This window comes from Erythrolamprus reginae, chromosome 5 (genome assembly GCF_031021105.1).
Source record: "Erythrolamprus reginae isolate rEryReg1 chromosome 5, rEryReg1.hap1, whole genome shotgun sequence".
Classification (NCBI taxonomy): domain Eukaryota; kingdom Metazoa; phylum Chordata; class Lepidosauria; order Squamata; family Dipsadidae; genus Erythrolamprus; species Erythrolamprus reginae.
The window spans coordinates 66,071,858-66,099,461 of record NC_091954.1 but is presented as its reverse complement, the minus strand read 5'-3'; the positions used below and the strand labels follow the sequence as shown (position 1 = coordinate 66,099,461).

The window sequence follows — 27,604 nt, the reverse complement described above, 5'->3', positions numbered from 1 at the left end:
TTTACAGATGAATCTACATCGTATATACATTCCTATCGACATTGTCTTCTAATTACTTTTAGATTTCTTGATGTTTTATTCCAATGCTTCTTTTAAGTTTCTTTTTTTTGTCCATTGGTACCATTTTGTCCAGGTTTCATAACAGTCCGATTCTTTTCGATTATTAAGTCCCATTGTCAATCTGTCCATCTCTGCACAGTTGTATATTTTCTTGATAATCTCATTGTCTTCAGGTATTTGCGGATTTTTCCAGTTCTGTGCAAATACAACCCTTGCAGCTGTTGTAATATGGAAGCTTATATATTTTACATTTTTAGAATAGTTACCTCTCATAATACCCAATAAAAAAAAATTCTGGCGTATATTCTATTTTTGTATTTGTTATTTGACACAACCAATTATTTATTTTTTTCCAGTATTTTCTTGTCTCTGGACATAACCACCATAGGTGAAAGAAGGTGCCTTGAGTGTTTTTACATTTCCAACACATCGGGCTGTAATTATTGTGCATTTTAGCTAGTCTTTTGGGTGGAAGATGCCAACGGTATAGCATTTTATATTGGTTTTCTTTGTATATTGTGGATTTTGTTAATTTGATATTTCTCTTCCAAATCTGTTCCCATTTCTCTATATATATATTATGGCAAATTTCCAATATTTTAAAGCCTAGTAGTAAATAAAAGTGAAAGTTAAGATCGAGAACACAGCTGGGGAAAAAAAATAATTTCCTGAGGATAGTCTAAATGTTTCATCACACAAGATTTTAAAGAAAAGTCTTAAATAAGTATCATTGGGGATTCTTGTAAAAATCGATACAACATATACAATGGACTATTATAGCTCTTATAGCATTTTACAATTATTACCTTTGGTAATAAAAGTAGGAATGAGCCATATGAATATTCTGATCATGGTTATCCCTTTTTGTTTCCTAGATAGTGGGAGATTATATGGGATTGCAATAGTATTTGCTATGTTTTCAAAACTTCTATCCACATTTGTCTTTATTTATCTTTGCTAAATAATAATTTTATTTCCCACTTTTGGCAAAAAAAAAAAAAAGATAAAAATTATGTCTCTTGTTTCCTGGTGATAAAAAATATAAAATGAATAAAATGATGAATAACATTAGTTATCTGATTACAATAACTTAATTCCATCAAGATGAACCGCATTTACTGAACAAATCATTTTTGCATGCTATCACAATTTGACTCTTAATAACTGGGATGAAATAAAATGTAATATTAAAGGTAGGCTATAAGAAGAAACTTTTTGTGTGACTCATGTGTTCATAGTTCCCTCTAAGCTGAGCAGTGAGCAATCGCTCACTTAAAAATCATCTTCAAATCAGAGTTTTCCAAACCTGCCCAGAAGCCGAGAGGGAAAGAGTGAGAGGGAAGGAGAGAGAGAGGAAGAGAGGAAGAGAGAGAAACAGACAGAAAAAAGAGAGGAAGGAAAAGAGAAAGAAAAAGAATGGGAGTAAGGAAGAGAGAAAGAAAATCAAAATCTAGTTTGAAACTAGCTCAACTATTTAAGTGGCATTTTGATATTGATAGAGTTGCCCTATTATGAGCTCACTGTTATAGACCCACAGTACAGTATTTTATTTTGAAATTCTCTGAGGCAAAACAGGGTGGGTTTTTTATTTGTTTGTTTGTTTGTTTGTTTGTTTGTTTGTTTGTTTATTTATTTATTTATTTATTTATTTATTTATTTATTTATTTATTTAATATTTCTGTGCCGCCCAGTCCCAAAGGGACTGCCGCTCAGACACTATACTTTTCCGCCCACCCCCCAAAAAAATTAGAGGGAACACTGCATGTGTTGGTTGCATTTCAGCTTTAAAATTAAACTTTCTGCAGCTAAGGTTAACTTACCATATTTTCAGAGTATAAGATGCACCTGAATATAAGACGCACCTTAGTTTTGGGGGAGAAAAACAGGGAAAAGAATCTGCTTACCAGGTATTCGTCTGGCTAGCATTCTTAGTCTGGTCAGCTTCAGCACATTATTTTATTTCCTGGTTAAGGGCTTAAAGAAAGTTATTCTGAGAGAATAACAAGTAACAAGCTTGCAAGCCAGTAAGAGCTGGGAACATCATTAGCACATGGAAAGAAACAGTCTGAGCAGGTAGAGCAATGGAAAAAAACCCTGCAAAGACTTAGGGCTTGGAAAACATTCTTCTTTGCAGAGAGTAACAATGAAAGAGCTTGCAAACCATAAGAGCTGGGAACATTAATAGCAGCTTGTTAGGGCTTGAAGGAAACATTTGGAGCAAGTAAAGCAATGAACCTCCCCCCCCCCCCAAAAAAAAAGACAGGGTTTTGGAAAAAATTCACAGAGAATAACAATGAAAGAGCTTGCAAGCTGGTAAGAGCTGGGAACATTGTTAACACTTGGTTAGGGCTGAAAAGAAACTTACTCAGAGCAAGTTAGAGCAATGAAAAAACCCTGAAAAGACTTATGGCTTGGAAAACATTCTTCGTAGAGAGAAACAATGAAAGAGCCTGCAAGGTAAGAGCAGGGAAGATCATTAGCTGCTAGCTAGGGCTGGGGGGGGGGAAGCTACATTAATAGTATAAGACACACCCAAATTATCAGTCTGTTTTAGGTAGGAAAAAGGTGCGTCTTATAAACAAAAAAATACGGTAATTTCTTAATATCCATTAGATAGCAGATTGTTAACAGAAGCTACTACACTCTACATCAAGTCTGCTAAAAATATAAAAGAATGGTAAATTATTGTTTTATAAGTAACAGACTTCAAATTTAGTTGCTGTCATTTCCCTGTTTTGGGAAAGATCTAGGACCGTGATGGCAGGCTTGACACAAGTGGCACGCAGAGCCAGGGATGGGCTGCTAGCCAGAATGCTAAATTGGGCTCACCGCCGTAACTCGGGAGTGCTTGCATGGCCAGTGAGATTTTGCTTCTGCACCTATGGAAGTAGCAAAATTATGTACGGAGCTACAGGTGGGGTAGGGGTTTTTTGCTTCCGCGCATGCCGAAACACGGGTGCACCTGTGGCTCTTTGTATGATTTTGCTATCTCCACAGGTGCAGAAGCAAAATCGCGCTGGTCCCTCAAGAACTCACAAGCCGTGGCGACGAACCCAATTTAGCATTCTGGCTAGGGCCCACCCCTGCGTGGAGCCCTCTCTGCAGGCATGAGGGTTGTTGACCAACTCAGCTCCACTGAGCATGTGCAAGTGCCTCCTGCCGGCCAGCTTCCCCCCCCCTCCCAGCTCCATTTGAGGAAAGAGGCTTTCTCCCCTCCCAGCTCCATTTCTTAAGAGGCTTTTAGTGATGTGGTTAAATTATTTAAAAATTGCAGTATTCATTTTGTAATTAAACAAACGTGGGGTATATTTAGCGGTGGGCTATGAGCTGGAACGCTAAATTGCACTCGCCACTGTGGCTCGTAAGTTCTTGCAGGGCTGGCGCGATTTTGCTGCTGCCCCTGCGGAGGTAGCAAAACCGTGCATGGAGCCGCAGGTGCACCTGTGTTTCAGCAAGATTTTACCTGTGCCTCTGTGTGTGATTTTGCTATCGCCACAGGTGTAGCAGCAAAATCGTGCTGGCCCCGCAAGAACTTACAAGCCGTGGCGGCAAGCGCAATTTAGCATTCCAGATCGTAGCCCACTGCTGGGTAGATTATATGTGCTATTTAGAATATTAGTATACTGTGTGGTAGGCTAGAAATAAAGGAAGGCAGAAAATATAAATCAAAACTCTACTCTCCATTTCAATACTGTCTTCTCTTTCAACACAGAGAAGACTCAGGGCGGCTCACGTGTTGTGAGCCGCCCCGAGTCTTCGGAGAGGGGCGGCATACAAATCTAAGTAATAAATAAATAAATAAATAAATAAATAAATAAATAAATAAATAAATAAATAAATAAATAAATAAATAAATAAATAAATAAATAAATAAATAAATAAATAAATAAATAAATAAATAAATAAATAAATAAATAAATTTATTTATTTATTTATTTATTTATTTATTTATTTATTTATTTATTTATTTATTTATTTATTTATTTATTTATTTATTTATTTATTAATTATTTGGATTTGTATGCCGCCCCTCTCCGAAGACTCGGGGCGGCTCACAACAAGTGTAAAACAAATCATAAATAATTCAATTAATTAAAATATTTAAAGATTAAAAAAAACCCCATATACTAACAGACACACACACAGACATACCATGTATAAATTAAATGTGCCCAGGGGGAGATGTTTAGTTCCCCCATGCCTGACGGCAAAGGTGGGTTTTGAGGAGTTTACGGAAGGCAGGAAGAGTAGGGGCAGTTCTGATCTCCGGGGGTAGTTGGTTCCAGAGAGTCGGTGCCGCCACAGAGAAGGCTCTCCCCCTGGGGCCCGCCAACCGACATTGTTTAGTTGACGGGACCCGGAGGAGGCCCACTCTGTGGGACCTAATCGGTCGCTGGGATTCGTGCGGCAGAAGGCGGTCTCGGAGATATTCTGGTCCGATGCCATGAAGGGCTTTAAAGGTCATAACCAACACTTTGAATTGTGACCGGAAACTGATCGGCAGCCAATGCAGACTGCGGAGTGATGGTGAAACATGGGCATACCTGGGTAAGCCCATGACTGCTCTCGCAGCTGCATTCTGCACGATCTGAAGTTTCCGAACACTTTTCAAAGGTAGCCCCATGTAGAGAGCATTACAGTAGTCGAACCTCGAGGTGATGAGGGCATGAGTGACTGTGAGCAATGAGTCCTGGTCCAGATAGGGCCGCAACTGGTGCACCAGGCGAACCTGGGCAAACGCCCCCCCTCGCCACACAAATTATTATTTGATCTGTATACACTTAGAAAAGGAAAGAACTAGTATCACATAGCTAGTTATATACAGCTTCTGAAACTACTGTAGCTCCAAAGTTTTTGAATGATTGCAGATACTGTATGATACCTGTTTTACCTCTCTCTCTCTCCCCTTTTCACTTAAATAATAAATACATTTATGTAATTAATAAATGGAAGTTTCTGAAAATATAGCCATGATGGGTAGTTAATCCAGTTATCCAAAATAAGTTTCTATATAGGTTGTGGTAGGGTAACTTTAAAAAATAAATTAGATCTGCTTTTGCATTAATACCACAGGAAGACATTAATGGGATCACTTCCTTTCTTTCCAGGAATTGAAGAACAAGAATTCTGTAAACTCAAAATTCCTTCAAACTATTATACTATACTCATTTAGCAGAGAAATGAGCTGGGGTGGCGCAGCAGATAGAGTTCTGTACTGCAGGCCACTGAAGCTGACGGTCAGCGGTTCAAATCTCATCACCGGCTCAAGGTTGACTCAGCCTTCCATCCTTCCGAGGTGGGTAAAATGAGGACCCAGATTGTGGGGGCAATAGCCTAGCTCTGTTTAAAAAGTGCTATTGCTAACATGTTGTACGCTGCCCTGAGTCTAAGGAGAAGGGCGGCATAAAAATCAGATAGATAGATAGATAGATAGATAGATAGATAGATAGATAGATAGATAGGTGGGTGGGTGGGTGGGTGGGTGGGTGGGTGGGTGGGTGGGTGGGTGGGTGGGTGGGTGGGTGGACGGACGGACGGACGGACGGACGGACGGACAGACAGACAGACAGACAGACAGACAAACAAATAAATAAGAATCAGAAAAAAGCATCTGAACATAAGGAGACTTGAATATTCACTGTACTTCTAAAAATGTTCTCATGCTTCAATATTCAATATTGGACAAAATAAATAAATAAAATATCAGATACGTGAACTTGCATGCATTAATATCAAACTATTAGTCAAATTTAAGATCCATCCAATGCCACAGATGCTATATCTACTATAGAAAATCCCACTGTAAAATTCCTACTACTGAGTTCCTGCAGTTGAATTCCTAATTATATTTACTCAGAAGTAAGTCCAGTTGAGCTGAATGGTGCTTACTTTGTGATAGGTATTCCCCAATGTTCACTGCAGACATAGGTGGACACATACAGTGTTGCACATTTGTTCTCTTGTAACCTTGCAAGTAATTTTCTAGTAAATCTGATCTCCAGTGCTATACCACAATGGATGCCTGGTGTCATGTATTATATTAATACAAAAGCACTCAGATACCATGGTGATAAGTGCATTAGAAATCCTTAAAACAGCTGCATTCTTATTCTGCAAATTGCACCCCTACCAACTCTGGGCATTTTGAACTGACGAGGCACTTGAAACCTATGAAAAAGACCTTGTGTTTTTACAAGAAACAGAAGCTGCTGGACAGTTCATTGCTATGGGGATGTAACTAAACTGGACTTGTTTAAAGCAGAGGGCACAAACTGAGAACAAAAAATAGACACAAGAGAGGGGGGAGAAGGAAGGAGCTGCATTGATTTCAGTCTGTTCAGGTCTAGCTAGAAAACACAATGCCACGAAACGCTCCCTTAGGCGGCAAATCTCTTTAGTGAGTTTTTTCCCAGGGTTTGAAGTAGAGTTGGGATGGTGCAACGGAGATGTGAAGCATGTCTTACAGAAGTGTAAAGTGCTATCTTTCTGCTATCTATCTATCTGTCTTTTTTGTATTTGTTTGTTGGCATACAGGTGAAGCAGAGCCAGGTAGATAAAGATGTCAGTCTTGTCTCATTGTAGGTGCAACTTCTAAAAGTTCTAACGCCTTTGAGGAAGTTGGTAGGAAAACTGATTTGATCGATTCACGAATCCTGTTCTCTTTTGTTATTCTGAGGCCTGTCCCATACTTCCTTCTTTTGTTTAATTTCTACTCAGATTTTCCTTTAATGTTTATAGTAAATGTAAAGTGCACTCTATGTTTCTTTCTTCCCATTTTTTTCTTTTTATGAGGTGTCAAACTCGATTGCATCACGTGATGTATTGCGATATTTTTTGCCTTTACAAAACGGGGGTGGGCGTGGTCTGCACGCGATACCTCTGGCCTGTGGACCACCAGTTTGAGAAGGCTGCTTTAATCCCTTTTCTTTGGGGTGGAGTTGGGGCGACTGAATGGAGTGGAGGATTTACTGGCTGGCTGCCCTTCCTGATGCCTACATGGAGTCCACAGCAGATTTATTTATTTATTTATTTGTTTGTTTGTTTGTTTGTTTGTTTATTTATTTATTTATTTATTTATTTGTATTCTACCTTTAACTAAGGAACACAGTAAATAGGTAAGATTTGAAAGAATATGTCACTGTCCTAAAGTCACTCCATAAATTAAATTACAATGTGTTGCACTCTCCTTAATAGCATTAGCCCTTAGACTTACTTATTTATTATTTATTTATTTATTGGATTTGTATGCCGCCCCTCTCCGTGGACTCGGGGCGGCTAACAACAATGATAAAAACAGCATGTAACAATCCAATACTAAAACAACTAAAAAATCCTTATTATAAAACCAAACATAGATACAAACATGCCATGTATAAATTTTATAAGCCTAGGGGGAAGGGAATATCTCAGTTCCCCCATGCCTGAAGGCAGAGGTGGGTTTTAAGGAGCTTACGAAAGGCAAGGAGGGTGGGGGCAACTCTGATCTCTGGGGGGAGTTGGTTCCAGAGGGTCAGGGCCACCACAGAGAAGGCTCTTCCCCTGGGTCCCGCCAAACGACATTGTTTAGTCGATGGGACCCGGAGAAGGCCAACTCTGTGGGACCTAACTGGTCGCTGGGTTTCTTGCGGCAGAAGACGGTCCCAGAGATATTCTGGCCCGATGCCATGAAGGGCTTTATAGGTCATTACCAACACTTTGAATTGTGACCGGAAACCAATCGGCAACCAATGCAGACTGTGGAGTGTTGGTGTGACATGGGCATATTTAGGAAGGCCCATGATAGCTCTCGCAGCTGCATTCTGCACGATCTGAAGTTTCCGAACACTTTTCAAAGGTAGCCCCATGTAGAGAGCATTACAGTAGTCGAGCCTCGAGGTGAAGAGGGCATGAGTGACTGTGAGCAGTGAGTCCCGGTCCAAGTAGGGCTGCAACTGGTGCACCAGGCGAACCTGGGCAAATGCCCCCCTCGCCACAGCTGAAAGGTGTTTCTCTAATGTGAGCTGTGCATCGAGGAGGACGCCCAAGTTGCGGACCCTATATTTTCTCTTTGCCTAGGATTTAACTCTCAACCCTCCGAGTTGAAGGTGAGCATCTTCACCTCCAGGCCTCTACACAGCTCTTTCTTTCCTCCTCTCTGCTATACTGTATAATTATTTCTATCCCCCCACCCTTCATATTATCAGTTGCTTTGCATTGACATGAATCATTATTTATCAGGCTTGTTTACAAAGTTACAACTGCTAGTTTCACATCTTGCTGCTAAGACATAAATTATTGCTTTAAAAATTACGTTAGTTGAGCTGACATGCTAAACCATTAATATGCTAAACCATATACGGGAATCCTTCTGTCTTATACTGAAGCTGTTTTCCATGCTATTTTCTCACTTGAAAGACATTTTATTTTCTTCATCTATTGAATGAGTCAGAATGAAGTATAATAAATATGCTAATGAAACTCAATGCCGTAATTTCTATCATTTCAATCAGTAAAATCCACAGGGTATCTGGTCTCAGGAATGAGCTAAATGAAGCCAATGAATTGAAATTCTGACAAGATTTAAGCTCTATGATTCACCTATTAATTTATGGACATTGGGTGTGTAAGGTTATAGACTAATGATGGTAAACCTATGGCATGGTTGCCACAGGTGGCACACGGAGCCATATCTGCTGGCACGTGAGCCATTACCCTACCTCAGCTCCAATATCCATGTGCATAACGGCCAACTGATTTTAGGCATGCCCAGAGGTTCGGGGGGGGGGGGGGGCATTTTCCGTTTTCAGAGAATCTCCGAGGGAAATTTGCCTATGGAGCCTGAGAAGGGCGAAAAACGGGCCTACTGGGCCCACCAGAGTTTGGGAAATGGGCTGTTTCAGGCCTCCACAGGGGAGGCCATTTTGGCTGTCTCCAGGCATTGAATTATGGGTGTGGGCACTCCTGCATGTGCACACGCGCAGGCGCTTTTGCCATCCAAGGAAAAAAAGGTTCGCCATCATTGTTATAGACCAGTGTTTCTCAACTTTGGGTGTTTAAAGATGGGTGGACTTCAACTCCCAGAATTCCCCAGCCAGCGTTGCTGGCTGGGGAATTCTGGGAGTTGAAGTCCACCCATCTTCAAATGCCCAAGGTTGAGAAACACTGTTATAGACAGTCTTACATACACCTTGAAAATCTGGTAGACTTCCTGGATCCGGTATTGTCACCTGCATAGAGCTGACTTCTGAGGTTCAAAGTACCAAATCCTCAGCTGTTTTATGAAGCATGTCAGCTGTAAATCAGAGATTGTCTGGTCATATTTAATTATGTTTCCATAGGTCCTTAAGTAGCCTACAGTACTGGTTAAAATATAAGTCAGAATGTTTCACTACTATAGTATGAAATGTTTATATATGTGATCAAATGACATCTTATTATATTTAAAAGAACTGCAGTTGTTGCCACATTATTTTTGTGACCATTGAAAGGTACAGGTGTTTTTCTTTAAAATATTAAGTACATGAGGCTAATTATTTAAAGAAACATTTCTCTCTATTGCTACCTTCCCATATTTTAAGTACCTTTTGTTCATATATTACAATGGCAATTTGTAAAATACTTTTCCCAGAGAGGTATCATTGTTGTAATTTAACACCAGTCTTTTTAAACTGGCCATCCTTGCCCAATATATTTTCTTGCCTTCTAAAGTTGGTTATTTTAATGAATTTTAAAATGTTATTTTCATGTCTGCATAGAGAGTCTCTTGATACAGATTGGTATAGACTTCCTATCAATATTAATTAAACTCCCCAATTAGAAGTATGGTCTGAACTGGCTTTAGATTTTTTAAATTATTATCTTATGTTGTTGCTATTCATGATATTGCCATGTTTATTTAATGTTTATCAAATTAATTAAAATTAAGTGAAATTATTGTATGCACAAAGATGGAATCATTCAGCATTACCCACAATGGAGAAATGGTCGGTGAAAAGGATGAAATGGCTAAATTTACTTCTTTGGTCAAAGAAATGACAATGTCTACATTTATTGCTGCCTGGAAACACTTTATAGAATTTTTTGAATGAAAGAGGAAAAAAGGAACTTATGATTTAAGGTTTTGATAATCAGATAGGAATACATTACATAAAGAAGGAAGTAATACTGCAACAATAGAGTAAGAGGTAAACTTTTAATTGGGTTTTACTGTTGTAAAGAAAATCAGGAGCTATTTCTTTGGGTTTCCTCCCCCTATTTTACTTTTCTTTTCCTTCTTATACTTATAGCTTTTTCTTTGACTTATTCCCTGTTTCTTAATTTATATTAGTTTGTATTAATTTTTATCTTCTCTTTAACAGAATAAAGATTTTTGGAAGTCTACTAGTCCAACCCCTTGCTCAACCGGAGACCCTACAGCATTCCATACAAGTGGATGTCCAGTGTCTTCTTAAAAGCCTCCAGTGATGTGCACATAATTTCTGAAAGAAAGCTGTTCCACTGTGAAGGAAGTTATCACCCATTCCTCTCCTGGAAAAATGAAATATCCTAGGAAGTATTGAAAAGGACAGTTATGTTTCCCTGGATGAGGAAGGGAGAAACATGTTCTTTTTTAAAAAATATTTTTTTATTATTTTTCATTAGACAGACAAAGACAGACAACATTCAACATTCAAGGAGCTATCATTGCTCCGCTTATCATAGAAGTCTAACTAATAAAAAAAAAAACCTAACTATAATCAGATCGATTCAGAAATATAACACTCTCACTCTATATTCTTATTAAATTTAACTCTGTTGTTTATACATTATAGATTATATAACTTTAATTAATTTTCTTATCTATAAAATATAAAATACTTAAATTAATAATACAATATTAAAAATAGTACTTTAATATTAGTGATATTGCAAAAATGCTCTATATTTTTATTATTTTTAAACTATTACATTCTATCTATTACTGTCATGTTATTTATTTAATTAATTAATATTTACTTATTTAATATAACTAAAAACAAAAAAAGAGAAAAAAAGAACACATTGTTCTAAAGACAAAGCAGCTTCCCACATCAGCTTCAGGGGGGATGAGATGAAGACCTTCACCCTTAGGACAGGATAGGATTAGCCCTCTATCCATTTTTCACCTGGGAAGATTGCATCAGGCAGTGAGGCTCAAGCAAACGTGGACTCAGGACAGCCTACAGAGTTGTCCCTGCATGGCCCCATGGGCAGCGGTGGGTTCCATTTACCTTAGCCACCGGTTTGCATTGTGATGTTTTGCAAGCATGCATACGAATTCTGTTTCCGTGCATGCTCAGTAGTTATGATCAGCCCGAAACACAGCTGAGGTTTGGGCGAAGTAAGTATAAACCCAGCGGCAGGGCTCTTTTTCAAGCAGCAGTAGAGAAAAAACTCCCCCCAAAAAGATGGCGGCGCCCACGAACTGGCACCAGTCAAATGGGGATCGTTGACGCCATCGTGACATCACCAGTGGGTTGCTATTGGTTCGGGCGATCTGGTCCAAAGCGGCAGGGACTCACCAGTGGTGGATTCCTACTGGTGCAGTCCAGAGCATCGCACTGATAGGAACCCACGGATGACACAATGTTTGGTGATTCTTTTTCCCCCAGGGTCTCATGCAAAGAAGGTTCTCAGCTGTGCTTCAGACAAAGAATAAAGGTCTGCATTAGGACAAGGGAGGGCAGGAGGGCTTCTTCCGACATGGAGATGCCGGGAAAAAATTGCCGAAAATTGCATCATCAGTGGGTTCCTACTGGTGAGGCACTCTGGACTGCACTGGTAGGAACCCACTACTGGAACCTACCTGTGCCCATGGCAGTCTGACAGCCAATTAGAGTGCATTTCTTACACAGGAGCAGAAGGCCCCATGCTGGGGCCAAAGAGAGGGCATAAAACAAGGGACTCTCAGCATCTCTTCCCTTTTCTCTTCCCCCAACATCTGGAAGCATGTGATCCACCTTTTCTGTTCAGGAACTCATGCCAGGTGCTCCTGTCCACCATTAAACTTTCTTTCCAAGCAACTTCCATGAATCCAGTGTCTTTTTCCCACTTAGATCTGAACCGAGAGGGACATTTCTTCCTACAACTAGTTAAGTTTCTCATCATTAGGAAATTTCTCCTTAGTTCTAGGTTACTTCTCTCTTTATTTAGTTTCCATCCATTGTTTTTTGTCTTGCCTTCTGGTGCCTTGGAAAATAGGTTGACCACCTCTTCTTTATGGGAGTCCATAAAAACAATAACTAAATAACATACACAATTTTCCAACTGTTCTTCACATGTATTAACAAGAATGGTTGCAGAAATTAAAATGATTAAAATATTTAATACAAGTATATAAAAATTAATTAAAAATTACAGAGTCAGTTTGGTGTAGTGGTCAAGGCATTAGACTAGAAGACAGGAGACCAGGCGTTCTTAGGCACAAAGCCAGCTGGATGTCCTTAGGCCAATCATTCTCTTTCAGCCTCTGTGGGCAGTGGCAAAGTACTTCCAAAATCTTGTCAAGAAAATTGCAGTCATTAGTCCACTGACAGGGAAAGAAGGAAGGAAGGAAGGAAGGAAGGAATGGAGGGAGGAAGGAAGGAAAGGAGGGAGGGAGGGAAGGAAGGAGGGAGGGAGACACTGGATCATTTAATAGTAAGTTTTCTTTGCACTCCAGATAACATTCTTTCATATAACATTCTTTCATATAACATTCTTTAAGTGGTTATTTATCCCCCCTCCCACAAAAAGCTAACATTTGTTAATTTTTCTAAGAACAGCATGATAAAACTGATCCAAATGTATGAAATAGTTTTATAAAAGAATGATGCATTGCGGGAATCAAAAAGTATAAAGAAATTGACCTAATCATCATTAGTTGAATCAGATTAGACCAGTGACGGAGAACCTATGGCACGGGAACCACAGGTGGCACGTGGAGACATATCTTAGGGCACGTGAGGTGTTGCCCTATGTCAGCTCCAGCATGCATCTGCGCGCTGGCCAGCTGATTTATGGCCTTCTTTTTTGGTGAAAAACTGACCAAGCTGAAGTTTGTTTTCAAACTTCCAGTTGGGCCATTTCTCACCGGCCCCAGGCTTCAGGAGCCCAGAGGCTTCAGTGAGGTCTCTGCACATGCGCAATTGGGTGGGGGTCGTGTGCATATGGGGGGGGGGGCGGCGCATGCACCCTTTTGGCACCTGAGCCAAAAAAGGTTCACCATCACAGGGCTAGATTCAATACTAGATCTATAGCATTCTGTAAATATTCAAAGCAGAGAGAAGAGTAGAATGGAGCCTTCAAAGTTCAGCATTCTACTCCTGAATTTATGCATCCTTTACTGTTTCGGAAGAGAGATTTAACATAGTTGAGTCTGGACTAAGAAAGGCAATCCTTTCAGAATATAATACAGTGACATAATGCATACATATACATCAAAAATTTGTGTGACCTGGCCACCCATTTCCTGGATCACAGATGTTAAAACCATCAGAAACGTCAGTCCTTGTAGTTCTGAAGAGAAACGTCTACTCTTTAAGAATGGGGTTGTTTTTTATGTAAATAAATAAACCCACAAAAGTACCATGCTTTTCAGTGGCAAGACTGACATATTACATGAAGCGAGCCTAACAAAATGTACTATATACTATCAGAAATATATTGCTTCAATGTTATTGATAAAAAATCAGGGTCTGCCCCCCAAAATGAAAGATCGTTCTATAAAATCTGTATAATTTGTCATAAAGGATAATAACTTTATTATTCCATATACTGTATACTGTACCTCTATTTTATAGCTATAAAGAAAGACAGCATATTCTGTCAAAATTATAAAAATGAAAAGAATGCAACATTTTGATTGGGTCTTGCATTGATATATTGATGTTTAATAACCTGCATTCCATTCTTACTAAAAAATAACTTACAACTATATTCTAGTGCTACTCCAATACACAATTAATTGTACTATTATAAATTATTATAATAAAATGCAGACTTCTCAAATGTAAATTTATTTATTTATTCAATAGTATATATTGATGTAATGTAAATCAGTCTTGAAAACACAACCTTGTAAATCATAAAGTCTGTAACTAGATGCTAAATTAATCATTGTATAGAAAGCATAGAATAAATGTTTAAATATATGTGTTTGCTGTTAAATCTACATGCAATATTTTAAATATTACTGCCATTTTAAACACACTTATCTGGGAGCAGCCCTCATTTATTTCAATAGGCCTTACTTCTGAATAGATACACAAAGGCTTACATAAATACAATTTTTTTAATGTAACCATATTTACAAACTCAATAAAAATATATATTTTTTAAAAATACAATGTTTTCCATCTTTTATCTTAGCACATTAACTTTTTTCTTTTAAACTATAAAGGTTTTATAAGAAAAGGGAAGGACAGTTGATAATATCAGCACTTTGATCAGCAAAGATTATTGTGGATAATACGAAAATACATAGGTGCTAAGCTATACATTTCTAGCAAATATAGCCTACTAAATCAATTTGTACTTATCGTTATAGGGGATTTATTGTTAAATTAAGCAGAAAATAATTTGTTGAACATAATTTTACATTTAAAGGACACATGCATGCCTGAGGATAGCAATGCGAATGAAAAGCTTTAAAAGGCCTGTGAATCTTGTATGTGTCTGGTGGGGGTGTGTGTCATATTATGGACTGTTTCTTTGACTCTTGCCTTTGCAGTAAATAGAAAGTAGGCTCAAGCAGTCTTTCTATGAAGTTCTAATTGTTCATGACAAAAGCTTTCAGCAGCCCACAAAAAATGTTCACTGAAATGGGCCCAATTCTGCTATCAAAGGAGTAGGTGGGATTTTGCTATTGATTTCTGGAAAAGCAAGGTCAGGCTTCAAGTGTGAAGGGGGGGGGGAGGCTTCTCTTAAAATAAATATCTTTGTAAGAGCCCACTAAAAAGACCCAGGATTCAAACACATTCCTTCTGGAGATCAAGGATGTCCGGCCTTTGAAGCCTGAAGGGTTGGGGCGTTTCACAGTCTGTGTGGCAGTCACACTGTGGCATTAGAAATTGTGCATTTGGAATTGTAAAGCATTTTAAATGGAATCTTTCAGAATTCCACAGCTGGCTGGTGAGTGACAACCTGATATAGCCTGGGGCACAGGGAGAGATGACATTGTTTGGATTAAAGTTAAAGTGATCTCCTTGTGAAGAGATACTTAAGAACATTTTGGTTAAAAAGAGGGAATAAAATAAAATTCAAGAACAAGGCCGAATGTTTTGTATGGTAACGAAGAAGTCTGGTCAAAAAATTAAATGGTTATACAGTGTTCCCTCGATTTTCGCGGGTTCGAACTTCCCGAAAAGTCTATACCACGGTTTTTCAAAAATATTAATTAAAAAATATTTTGCAGTTTTCCCCCCTATACCACGGTTATCCCCGCCCGATGACATCATATGTCATCGCCAAACTTTCATCCGCCTTTAATAAATATATATTTTTAATAAACTTTAATAAATAAACATGGTGAGTAATAATCTAAATGGTTGCTAAGGGAATGGGAAATTGCAATTTAGGGGTTTAAAGTGTTAAGGGAAGGCTTGTGATACTGTTCATAGCCAAAAATAGTGTATTTACTTCTGCATCTCTACTTCAGGGAAATTCGACTTTCGCGGGTGGTATCGGAACGCATCCCCCATGAAAATCGAGGGAACACTGTACTGCAAACTGAGCTGCATTAATAGTAACTAAACATATTTGTTAGACATAAGAGATACTGCATTTTATGGGATCTGGACTGTGTTTTTTTTGGAATAAACCTTCCCGAACTAAGTTAAACTTGTTTTTGTACAGACATGCATAGTAGAAATTTCAGTCTGCTTATAAATTATAAATTCATCTGTGGATTACAGTCAATCCCGAACCACTGTAGAAGAAATATTGAATCTAGATCAGTGTTTCCCAACCTTGGCAGCAACTTGAAGATATTTTGCTGGCTGGGGAATTCTGGGAGTTGAAGTCCAGATATCTTCAAGTTGCCAAGATTGGGAAACACTGATTTAGATGGATTTTGCTACATCTCTCTTTATCTTTTAAAACTGCTAATATTTACCCCTTTTATTTGTCATAAGAGACCAATATCTCTTTCAAAATACTAAGTCTGGAAAGGAGACAGGGATGTTTCCAATATGGTTCCCAATAGGTTCTATCTAAAGTTGTAACCAGATTCAACTGAATGTGAGTATTTTGTTCCCACAAAGAAGAGAAAATTGGAGTGTAGGCACTGCTTGTCTTGTTCTCTTTTTTATGCTTAATTTATGCTTTATGCTTAATATTTCAGGCACTGAAATATATTTAAGGTTGTACCTAGAGACATAAGCAGAATAACTTAGAGATGATAGGTACACAATAGATAGAACACAAGAACAAGGGGACACAATCTGAAGTTAGTTGGGGGAAAGATCAAAAGCAACGTGAGAAAATATTATTTTACTGAAAGAGTAGTAGATCCTTGGAACAAACTTCCAGCAGACGTGGTTGGTAAATCCACAGTAACCAAATTTAAACATGCCTGGGATAAACATATATCCATTGTAAGATAAAATACAGGAAATAGTATAAGGGCAGACTAGATGGACCATGAGGTCTTTTTCTGCTGTCAGTCTTCTATGTTTCTACTCATATAAGAGAAATTGTATCTTGGTTGGACTAGCTGATATGGATTCTTAGTAGAGTAGAATCCTCAGAGAGCAACCGTAGAAAATTACTGAACCTTTTATTGTTCCAAAGTTCTTTTATAAGAATATTCCAAATTTTTCTTATGGTCAGAATATTATATGTATTTCAGATTTCAAATCTGAAATCTATGAAAGGAAAGAGCCTTAAGTCTTAATTTTTTAAATTAATAAAGTTACTTAGATCTGGGAAATTGCTCAAAAGGTCAGAGGACATGGCTTTGGGGTTGGTTTCTGTCTTAATCGTTATAAATAATACTTTTTTTTAAAAAAGTCATACATGCAGAACAGCTCCCACTCTGTTATTTGCTGTGATTTGCTTTGCTACTTCTTCAGAGAAGTGAAATACATGAAGCATAATTTGGAGAGAAGACTGCACCCCAAATTCAATGCAACCTTTTTTATCCCTCTTAATCCTTTGATAATTTTTTGTGCTTCTCTAGTAGAAAAGCAATTTTGCTAATCACCTTTGTGCCGATGCCTGCATTCCTGACAATAGCGTGAACAACTTCCATCAAAGTCTTTGATGTGGGAAAGACACGCATGCACACACATATAATCTGAAAACAATTCCATTCCTTGCCCCTCAATGGAGAGCACTCTGCTTTAATAGAGAGCCGATTCTGTAGAAGTTTCTAATCCTTTCTGCCAAAGAAGAGAGGGACTCAGCCAGGTAGCCCACCTTATTCAGGAGTTAAAATAACATGGTTTTGCTCTCAAGAGAAAATCAAAACAACTCAAGATCAAAACCAGATTTCCCCAACCCTAACAGGGCAGCCTCTCTACTCAGATAACTCTTGATCTAAGTGTGTAACAAGTAACTGGCTTTAATCCCTCAAAGTGATGGCGTTACAGATAAGTACCTCACTAGTATCAGAGGTGTCTTGAATTTCAGGAATACACAAAAGTGTTAGCTGGAAAGAAAAACAAAAGAGAAAAATCTCATCCGCATGGCTAGTGTCATTTGCTGAAGAGGTAAAAAGCTTGAGCAGCATAAAGAGCAGGTCTTTGGGGGGGGAAACCCACTGCAAATAAAAGTAACAGTCAGGTAATGAAGAGGTAATTCTTCAATATAGTGCCTGGTGACTTTTGGTTATGTTTTAATATCTTTCATAACTGGTTGCCCTCTGGGTATATTGGACGATATTATGCTAACTAAGAAGAGGGGAAGATTAAGTCCAACAATGTAAAAAGCAGAGATTAGGGATAAATTTGTTCCATGTTCCGAAAACCACCTTATGCAGTGCATTGCATAAGCATATCTATGTAAATTCCTGTACATCTAACAAAAAGACGGGGAATCACTAACATATCCATTTCTTAACCTATTCTTAAGAGATAGTTCACATAAGATCTAATAAATTCATTATCAAATTTATTCATTTAGAGAACATGGGGAAATTGCTCTTGATAACTAAGGTTTTTCTCTCCCATCTGAAATCTTCTTAGGTCGGAAGCTCCTGCCACCCCACTCTACATTTTTTACCTCATAGACCAGTGATGGTGAACCTTTTTATCCTCAGGTGCCGAAAGAGCGTGAGCGCGGGCTGTCACGCATGTGCGAGTGCCCACACCCATAATTCAGTGCCAGAGAAGGACAAAAACTTCTCCCACTCCCCGGAGGCCGGAAATGACCTCTTTCCCAACTTCTGATGGGCCCTGTAGGCTTGTATTTCACCCTCCCCAGACTCCAAAGGCTTCTCTAGAGCCTAGATGATACAAAACACCCTCTCCCATCCCCATGGAGGCTCTTTGGAAGCCAAAAATCCCTCCCAGCGTCTCCATGTGAGCCAAAAATCAGCTGACCAGCACACACATGCACATTGGAGCTGAGCTAGAACAATGGCTTGCGTGCCAGCAGATATGGCTCCATGTGACACCTGTGGCACCGTTCCATAGATTCGTCATCACTGTCATAGACTTACATACCAATCAGAGTGTGACCAGTTCTTACAGATGGACATTTATGCCTATCAAATATGTGATCTTATTCTACATACCACAACTGAGGTATGCATTCCGTTTGGGCTTTCAAAATTGTTGTTTACTGTAAACAGGTTCCATGTTCTTCAAGGAAATTGGGCCTTGCTAATTCCCATCGCCCAGCTTCCTTTTAATCAGTTTCCTCTGTATCTTACCTGATCTCTAAAATGTTACCTTCTCAAAGTAGTGAAGAAACAAAATTATGTAACCAATCTGTAAATATAATCAAAACATTTTTCTAACACTTTGATTCTGCTGGTGTGCAAGAATAGCCTGCTTTCTATATCCGTGAAATGTATTTTATTTCATTTGAAAGTTCCATGGAGTTACTATCCATAACGACAATAGAAGCCTCACAAATGTTGAGTTCTCTATCAGGCTCTGCATGCTTGTCTTTAATTTTGCAGATAAAACAGAATTAATGCTGTAGTCAAGTGAAAGAAAAAGGCAAATTTATTAACCTGAGAAAACAAATAATGGCTGGACATCCGGAAAAAAAGGAAGCCTGCAACCACAAGAGACTAAATGTACCGTATTTGAAATGGCTATAGTGTGTGATCATGACTTTTTGCTGATTACAGTATAGGACAGACATGATGAAACTTTTCAAAATTTAATGCCTTTTGTGTTTTATTTATTTTAAGGAAACATGTTTTTCACATTTGGAAATAAAAATGAAGTTAATTTATTAATTGTATGCTTTCACCCAATTACTTGCATTTAGATTTGAATTCTTGCTTGATTTTCAGTTTTACTTTATGATAACAGTGATCTAACTGGTTTGGCACTGCAATGTATAACCAGTATCAAAAAGTGGACCAGAGCATCAGTAGATCTTTGGAGAGGGGCGGCATACAAATCTAATAAATAAATAAATAAATAGATAGATAGATAAATAAATAAATAAATATTTATGTCCATGAGAGTTATTTGTACAGTGCATCAAAGGCATGAAACTTCAAATCAGCGTGGGTTGTTTTTTTGGGGGGGGGGGGATCAAATATGGAGACCAAAGCTCAGTCAACCTATTATTTTAAGAAGCTGTTTCTACCCAAATTTTAGAGTTTTTTTTTTAAAAAGAATCTAATGTAACTGCTACTATTACTATTACATCATCCTAGGTACTCAGAAAATTAATACATTTGATTTCTCTTAATAGATAAGCACCCCAATATCATTTATAAGAGGGTAAACATATTCAGTCTCAAGGAAGCTCTTGATGTATTTTAAATGAATTTTTGTTAGGCAATATTTTATAATGATGTATATAATATATACAGTATATCACAACTATGTAAAAATGAATGAAAACTGGCCTTGGACTGTAATAAGGAGAATGCTTGCTAATGAAGATATTTCCAAATCTGTGACAACTTTAAGGAATACAATTTAACATTGTACTTTCATTCAAGGGTTACAATTTATTAGAATTGTGTATCTGTTTCAAACTAACAACTTTTCAACTCTCAGCTCCCCTCTATAAACATAGAGGTAATCTGTTTCAGGTATTTATTTACAGGATTTCTATTCAATACAATAAGATCCCTGATTCTAATTACAGTAGTCCCTCGCTATACTGCGCTTCACCTACTGCGGCTTCACTTCATCGCGGGTTTTTCAAGAAATATTAATGAGAAAAATCATTCGCGGATCTTCGCTGGTTCGCGGGTTTCTGAGGAAGTCGATCGGCAGATTTAAACAGCCCGCCAAACTCGATCGGCAGGTTTTTCAAAAAATATATATCTAAAATTGTAAATACTGTATTTAAATACTGTATCTAAAATAAATACTGTGTGGAAAGGGTTTATAAACACTTAAAACAATGAAAACTTACCAAACAATTACAATATAAATACTTAAATACCGTATATACTCGAGTATAAGCCGAGTTTTTTAGCCCCAAAAATGGGCTGAAAAACACAGCCTCGGCTTATACTCGGGTCACCACACGAGGGCGCCATTGCTTGAGCCAGAGCGAGGAGGCACCAGCTTTTGTCCCCTCTGGCACGCCGTAGTTCCTCTCCCTAGCTCAAGCAAAGAAGGCAGCCATTTGCAATGGTGAGTCGTATTAAAAAGGCCCCCTGCTGTCAGATTCTCCTCCCCCTCCTTTGAAAGGATTTAAACTGTTTAAAAAATGGTATTTTGTGGTAGTTGCTGTCCTTGCTTGGATAGGATCTAATAATGTGTTATGAGGCAGAGCTAGACAGGAATTCTTTTTCTATCTGTCTATCTTTCTATCTATCTATTTTTCTATCTATCTATCTATCTATCTATCTATCTATCTATCTATCTATCTATCTGTATCTATTTCTATCTATCTATCTATCTATCTATCTATTTTTCTGTCTGTCTATCTTTATATCTATCTATCTATCTATCTATCATCTATCTATCTGTATCTATTTCTATCTATCTATTTTTCTATCTAACTATTTTTCTTTCTATCTATCTATCTATCTATCTATCTGTATCTATCTGTATCTATTTCTATCTATCTATCTATCTATCTATCTATCTATCTATCTATCTTTCTGTCTGTCTATCTATCTTTCTATCTATATCTATCTATCTATCTATTTCTATCTATCTATCTATCTATCTATCTATCTATCTATCTATCTATCTATCTATCTATCTATCTATCTTATTTTTCTGTCTGTCTGTCTGTCTATCTATCTTTCTATCTATATCTATCTATCTATCTATCTATCTATCTATCTATCTATCTATCTATCTATCTATCTATCTATCTATCTATCTATTTGGTTTTCTATGCTGATAACCTCACAGCAGCTAATGCTGAAGCTCTTCTTTGGATACACTTATTTGTTTGTTTGTTTGTTTATTTATTTAATTGGATTTGTATGCAATCCCTCTCCAAGGACTCAGGGTGGCTCACAGCATATATAAAAACAGAACAATAATGTAAATCCAATTAATGATGAGAAGGAATCCAGTTTTGAAGGATTTTAACTCTTAGGTTTTAGCTTTGTTCCTGATCAAGCTACTTTTTTTACTTTTTAATTTATTGTTAATATTGTTAATTTGTTTACCCTCTTTTAAATTTACAGAGCTAGTTTACTGGTTTTCTTTAAAATAAATATTCTAAAACATGTCTCAATTAATGTAATTTTATTGTTTTCCATTTTTATAAGTTACCAGTAGCCACTGCATTTTCTAACCTCGGCTTATACTCGGGTCAATACGTTTTCCCAGTTTTTGTGGCAAAAATTGGTGCCTCGGCTTATACTCGGGTCGGCTTATACTCGAGTATATACGGTAAGTACTATCAGTCGATAAATTCCCCATCACGGATTTCACCTATCGCGGCCGGGTCTGGAACGTAACAGCAGCGATAGGTGAGGGACTACTGTATCACTAGATTATGTGACAGTATGGACAGCAACTGCATCCATTTTCTTTATACTTGAAAAACAACACTGTATTGATAACAAAATCTGTAGCCCATATTAACTGTCATTATCAATGTATTTCTTCTATGCTGCAGGGATTTTGGAAATAGCAACTATTCACATATCCAACTGTTTTGATAATAATACACATTTTGTTAAATACTTATATTTTTAATTCATTTGCTTGCCCTCTCCTGTGTACATAAAAAGAAATGAAAAATATGCAGATATTGGGCAAACATCAGTCAGTTATATTTTGAGATATTGATATTATGGAGATGATAAATATGGAGTGTCTAAGGACAAAAGGAAAATTAAATGACTATACTTAAACACATATACAGTGGTACCTCTACTTAAGAACTTAATTCGTTCTGTGACCAGGTTCTTAAGTAGAAAGGTTTGTAAGTAGAAGCAATTTTTCCCATAGGAATCAATGTAAAAGCAAATAATGTGTGCAAACCCATTAGGAAAGAAATAAAAGCTCAGAATTTGGGTGGGAGGAGGAGGAGGAGGAGAAAGAGGAGGACAGTCGCTGCTGAAGGAAGAAGGTAAGGTGAAGGAAATAAAAAACCCCCAAAACTTTAATGCTTAAAAAAAAGAGGTGGCAAGGAAGAGCACATGCCTCACATTCACCCAGCATGAGGCTGCCTCCCATACACTGCGCCAGAGAGAAACCCAGGGGGAATGGCAGGAAACTGGCCAGGCTTTCGTGCCGGTCTCAAATTTCCTGGGAAATTTTTCCTGGCTCAGGTTCTTAAGTAGAAAATGGTTCTTAAGAAGAGGCAAAAAAATCTTGAACACCCGGTTCTTATCTAGAAAAGTTCTTAAGTAGAGGCGTTCTTAAGTAGAGGTACCACTATATTTATTTGCATTGTTCCTGAAATCTCTCCATGATGGACAGTGGGATGTTTCTGAGATGTTGTTTGAACATTTGATTCTTCTTAACGTATAATAATTATTGTTCTTTATGAGGAGACATATCTAGAAACATACTGGTAAAGTATTGCAGTAAGGCTATATTATATTTATAAGAAGTGTAATATTGAAAGTAATCAGATATAAGTCCTGCATTTTGCAGAACTTTTTTCAAATTATGGCAGTTCCAAAATATGAAGTGGCTTAGAGACAGATTTTCACTTAGGAACTAAGGTTCCTAATTTTTTAGTAATTGTGATGTTCCATAACAAGAAAACTTTAGTTTGGAGTTTTAGTGTTCAGGGATGCTGTCTATAGAACAATTGCTTTCAAGTCCTATCTCAATACACATAGGTATAATTTTTCTGAAATGACAACTGAGCAATTCAAGCAACACAGATACTCACCACTTGTTTAGTAACCAGGAAGGTACATACCTACTTCTATTGTCTGTATAAGGTATAATGCCATTATATATTGGATGGATAGATGGATGGCAATTATTTTAAATTGAAATGTTTTTATACTGATTCATGTTCGTTTTTGTTGTGAGTCCCTAGGGAGTTGGGCGGCATAGAAATAGACATATTTATGTATGCATGTATGTATGCATGTATGTATGTATATGTATGTGTGTCACATATTTTTGCTGATAATTATATGTTTATGCATGTGTGTGTGTGTATATATATATGCATATACAGTATATATGTATATGTAGGTGTGTGTATATATATATGTGTGTATGTACGGATATGTATATATTATGTCGGATCATCCTGGTATATTGAAGGAACATCACAGCTCCTTTTTGCCTCTAGGCCCAACCCAGGACCATTTCAAGGCAGTTAATTTATTTATAGCCGACAACTATATTCTGTATGTGTCAAATTTGACATCGTAGATTTTTACGGGTACAGGTATGAAGGTCTTGCAATATTCATGTTTCTTCCTGTACGTTTCAGAGATTTCTGGCGACATTTTGACAAGGTCCCACTCGTCATCTTCAGGCTGGTGCTTTTGTCCTTGTGCTAGGGCGAACACATATACATGCATATACAGTATATATGTATATGTAGGTGTGTGTATATATATATGTGTGTGTATGTATGGATATGTATATATACACTGCTCAAAAAAATAAAGGGAACACTCAAAGGACACATCCTAGATCTGAATGAATGAAATATTCTCAATAATTTTGTTTTGTACAAAGTTGAATGTGCTGACAACATGTGAAATTGATTGTCAATCAGTGTTGCTTCCTAAGTGGACAGTTCAATTTCAGAGAAGTTAGATTTACTTCGAGTTATATTGTGTTGTTTAGGTATATATCCCGAGGGAGGAAAGTATTCAGAAAAATCTTGCAGACATAATGAATCTATCATAGCATGAGCAGGTTTTGCATAAGATACTTTATTTATTATTTAAATTTCTAAGCTGCCCAACCCCTTGAGGACTCTACTTAGCCATTATTAATCGACCCCTTTTCTGGACTTATGCATGAATTAAAATAATCGCTCAAGCTAGGTTCTCACAATATGCGAGTCTATGGAGAGGGGCGGCATACAAATTTAATAAATAATAATAAAAATAATAATAATTCTAGAGTATGTCTAAACTATCCTTGGCTATCACTTTATTAGCAGAACTAGGTTTGCCTCCAACTAAGTGTATCCTTACGATAAACATATGCTGGCTCTAGGGAGAAAAGAGTATCCAATTTTCTTTTTCTATTCTGAACTCCACGCAGAGCCAGCTCAGGCGTTTAATGCATTACCGAAGACCGGTCTTTGGAGGGCCGGGCGCGCTCATGTGACCGCTCCGGCAGGCGGGCAGAAACAGCGGCCCCGAAGAACGACGGCCTACCCGGGCCCGGCAAGCAGCAGCAGCAGCAGCGTTCCCGCTGTTGATTTTGTCGCTGCCGGGCCCGGCTGGGAGAGATCGCCCCTCCATGGGGAGGCCGAGCAGCCCTCTCCAGGCCGAGATCCGATCTCCGCTGTGGGCGCTGCCGGAGGAACTGCTGCTGCTGATCTGCTCGTACCTGGACGCGAGGGCCTTGGGCCGCCTGGGCCAGACCTGCCGCCGCCTTTTCCGTTTCACTTGCCGGGATGTGCTGTGGAGGCGCCTCGCCCGTTTCTGCCTCAACGCAGGCTTCAACGCGCTGGGCGCAGACCTGTAAGCGTCTAAAGCTGGGAAGGCCGGTTGGGAAAAACCAGGGCGTGCGGCCTAGCTCGTTGCTAAGGAACGGATTCTGAAATCAAGGCCCGCCCGCTCGCCGAGGAGGGCTGTGTTTGAAACGGCGTAGTCGGGGGGCGGAAGCAGGGGGAAATGCTGCTTTAAAGCTCTGGCTAGAAGCTTTGCTTTGTGCAGGTGGGAGGTCTCAGGTCCGCCTTGGGTCCCGCGCTGACTCTGAAGGAGCTTTGAGTTCAGTTGCTCAAAAGGGAAAACTTTCCCGTTTTAAGTTTCCCGGAACATAGTAGCGTGCTATATTGCAGTACTGTATTTCCCAATCTTGGCCACTTGAAGATATTTGGACTTCAACTCCTAGAATTCCCCAGCCAGCGAATGCTGGCTGGGGAATTCTGGGAGTTGAAGTCCAGATATCTTCAAGTGGCCAAGGTTGGGAAACACTGCTATATTGGATACGAGGTTGCTGGTGATTTTTCTCACTCCAGGTTTTTTTATAGTTATCCCACCCCGAGTTCGAATTAAAACCATAGTTTAGCATATTGTGAGAACCTAGCTCAGGCAGTTATTTTAATTCATGCACAAGCCCAGAAAACGAGTGGATTAATAATGGCTAAGTATCCTATGCAAAACTGCTCATGCTATGGTAGGTTTATTATCTCTGCAGGAGTAGTCTTCATACTTTTCTCCTTCAGGATTTATTTAGATATATACTGCTCAAAAAAAATAAAGGGAACACTCAAATAATACATCCTAGATCTGAATGAATCACATTGAATACTTTGTTCTGTACAAAGTTGAATGTGCGCAACGGCATGTGAAATAGATTGGCAATCAGTGTTGTTTCCTAAGTGGACAGCTTGATTTCACAGAAGTTTGATTTACTTGGAGTTATATTGTGTTGTATAGAATGTAATATAATAGAATAGAATTTTATTGGCCAAGTGTGATTGGACACACAAGGAATTTGTCTTGGTGCATATGCTCTCAGGGTACATAAAAGAAAAAGATACATTTGTCAAGTGTTCCCTTTGTTTAAGTGTTCCCTTTATTTTTTTGAGCAGTGTAGATATAGATATATATTGTAAAGCAAATCCGAGTTTAGGACAAGTTTAGCTGGCCCACTCTAAAGTGGGTCCAGGGAATAATAAACTGTGGCAGTTCATTTTGACGGGTTACCCTGTTTTTACCTACCTCTAAAAAAGATGAGGATGGCATTTTGCACTTTCCCCAGTTATTTTTCAGTGAAGCTTGGGTTTGCTTTTCCCCCCCAAACCTAAAAACATTATTTTAGGAATTTTGCTACAGTGTTCATATGTTTTTCCAATCAGAATAATTTTGGGCTGCCCAACTGGTTATTTATAGTTAAAGCACTTCCTTAGAAGCTGTGCAAAAGCTATTTGAGCCAATAGTTGCCTTAAATTTGAAACTTCAAAATGTTTGTAATTGTGTTAGAATGTGAGTTTTGTTGGGTCTGCAGGGTTATATGAATTTGTAGAATTTTTAGCTTGTGAAGTGAATGAAACTTCGAAATCTGCATTTGTTTCAACATGTCCCAGTCCATTGATAACAAGTATAGTAATAGCAGGGGAGGTGTTTTCTTATCTTTAGTGTGACAATCACACATACAGCATTTCTGAATTTACGTTAATCCAGAAAGAGGAAAAAAATGGAATGTCTTGCCATTGCCTGCTTTCTAGAGCTCAAAGAGATCAACGGGCCCAAAGTAACTCAACTGACATAGCTTAGGCAAAGGGTAGGCAAAGTTGGCTCTTCTATGATGTGGACTTCAACTCCCAGAATTCCTGAGCTAGCATGATTGGCTCAGGAATTCTGGGAGTTGTAGTCCACAAGTCATAGAAGAGTCAACTTTGTCTTACACCCCCTCCCCAGCCTAAGGGTTAGAACTCACTGCTCTATCCTCACACTTAACCACTACACTAAATTGGCTCTTTGTTATTAGATTAGTAATAGTATTTAAATGCTTCATAGAGTAGCTGGATGCTAAAACTACTACAGTCATACCTCGTCTTACGAACCTAATTGGTTCCAGGGGGAGGTTCGTAAGACGAAAGATTCGTAAGACGAAACATTGTTTCCCATAGGAAACAATGTAAAGTCAATTAATCCGTGCAACCCCCCAAAAAACCCGCAAAAAACCCGCTGCCGCCCGGCTGTGACCTTTTAAAACAGCCGCGCGGCTTCCCAGCCGTCTCCCGAAGCCGAACGCCAAACCCAAACTTCCGCGTTTGGCGTTCGGAGGCTGCTGGGAAGCCGCGCGGCTGTTTTAAAAGGTGACAGCTGGGCTGGGGGGCTTCCCAGCAGCCT

General features: G+C 38.4%; 1 protein-coding gene across 2 annotated transcripts in view; it reads left to right on the top strand.

The window, feature by feature from the left end:
• Positions 1-24,832: 24,832 nt before the first annotated feature.
• The window catches only part of FBXW4 (F-box and WD repeat domain containing 4), a 100,715-nt gene continuing 97,943 nt past the window's right edge, over positions 24,833-27,604 (top strand). Inside the window, exon 1 of one of the 2 annotated variants that reach the window (XM_070752877.1) lies at positions 24,833-25,264. In XM_070752877.1, coding sequence (XP_070608978.1) covers positions 25,041-25,264 — 224 coding nt within the window. In that variant the 5' untranslated portion in view covers positions 24,833-25,040. The remainder of the gene's footprint in view (positions 25,265-27,604) is intronic. The other variant, XM_070752879.1, reaches the window with a different exon arrangement.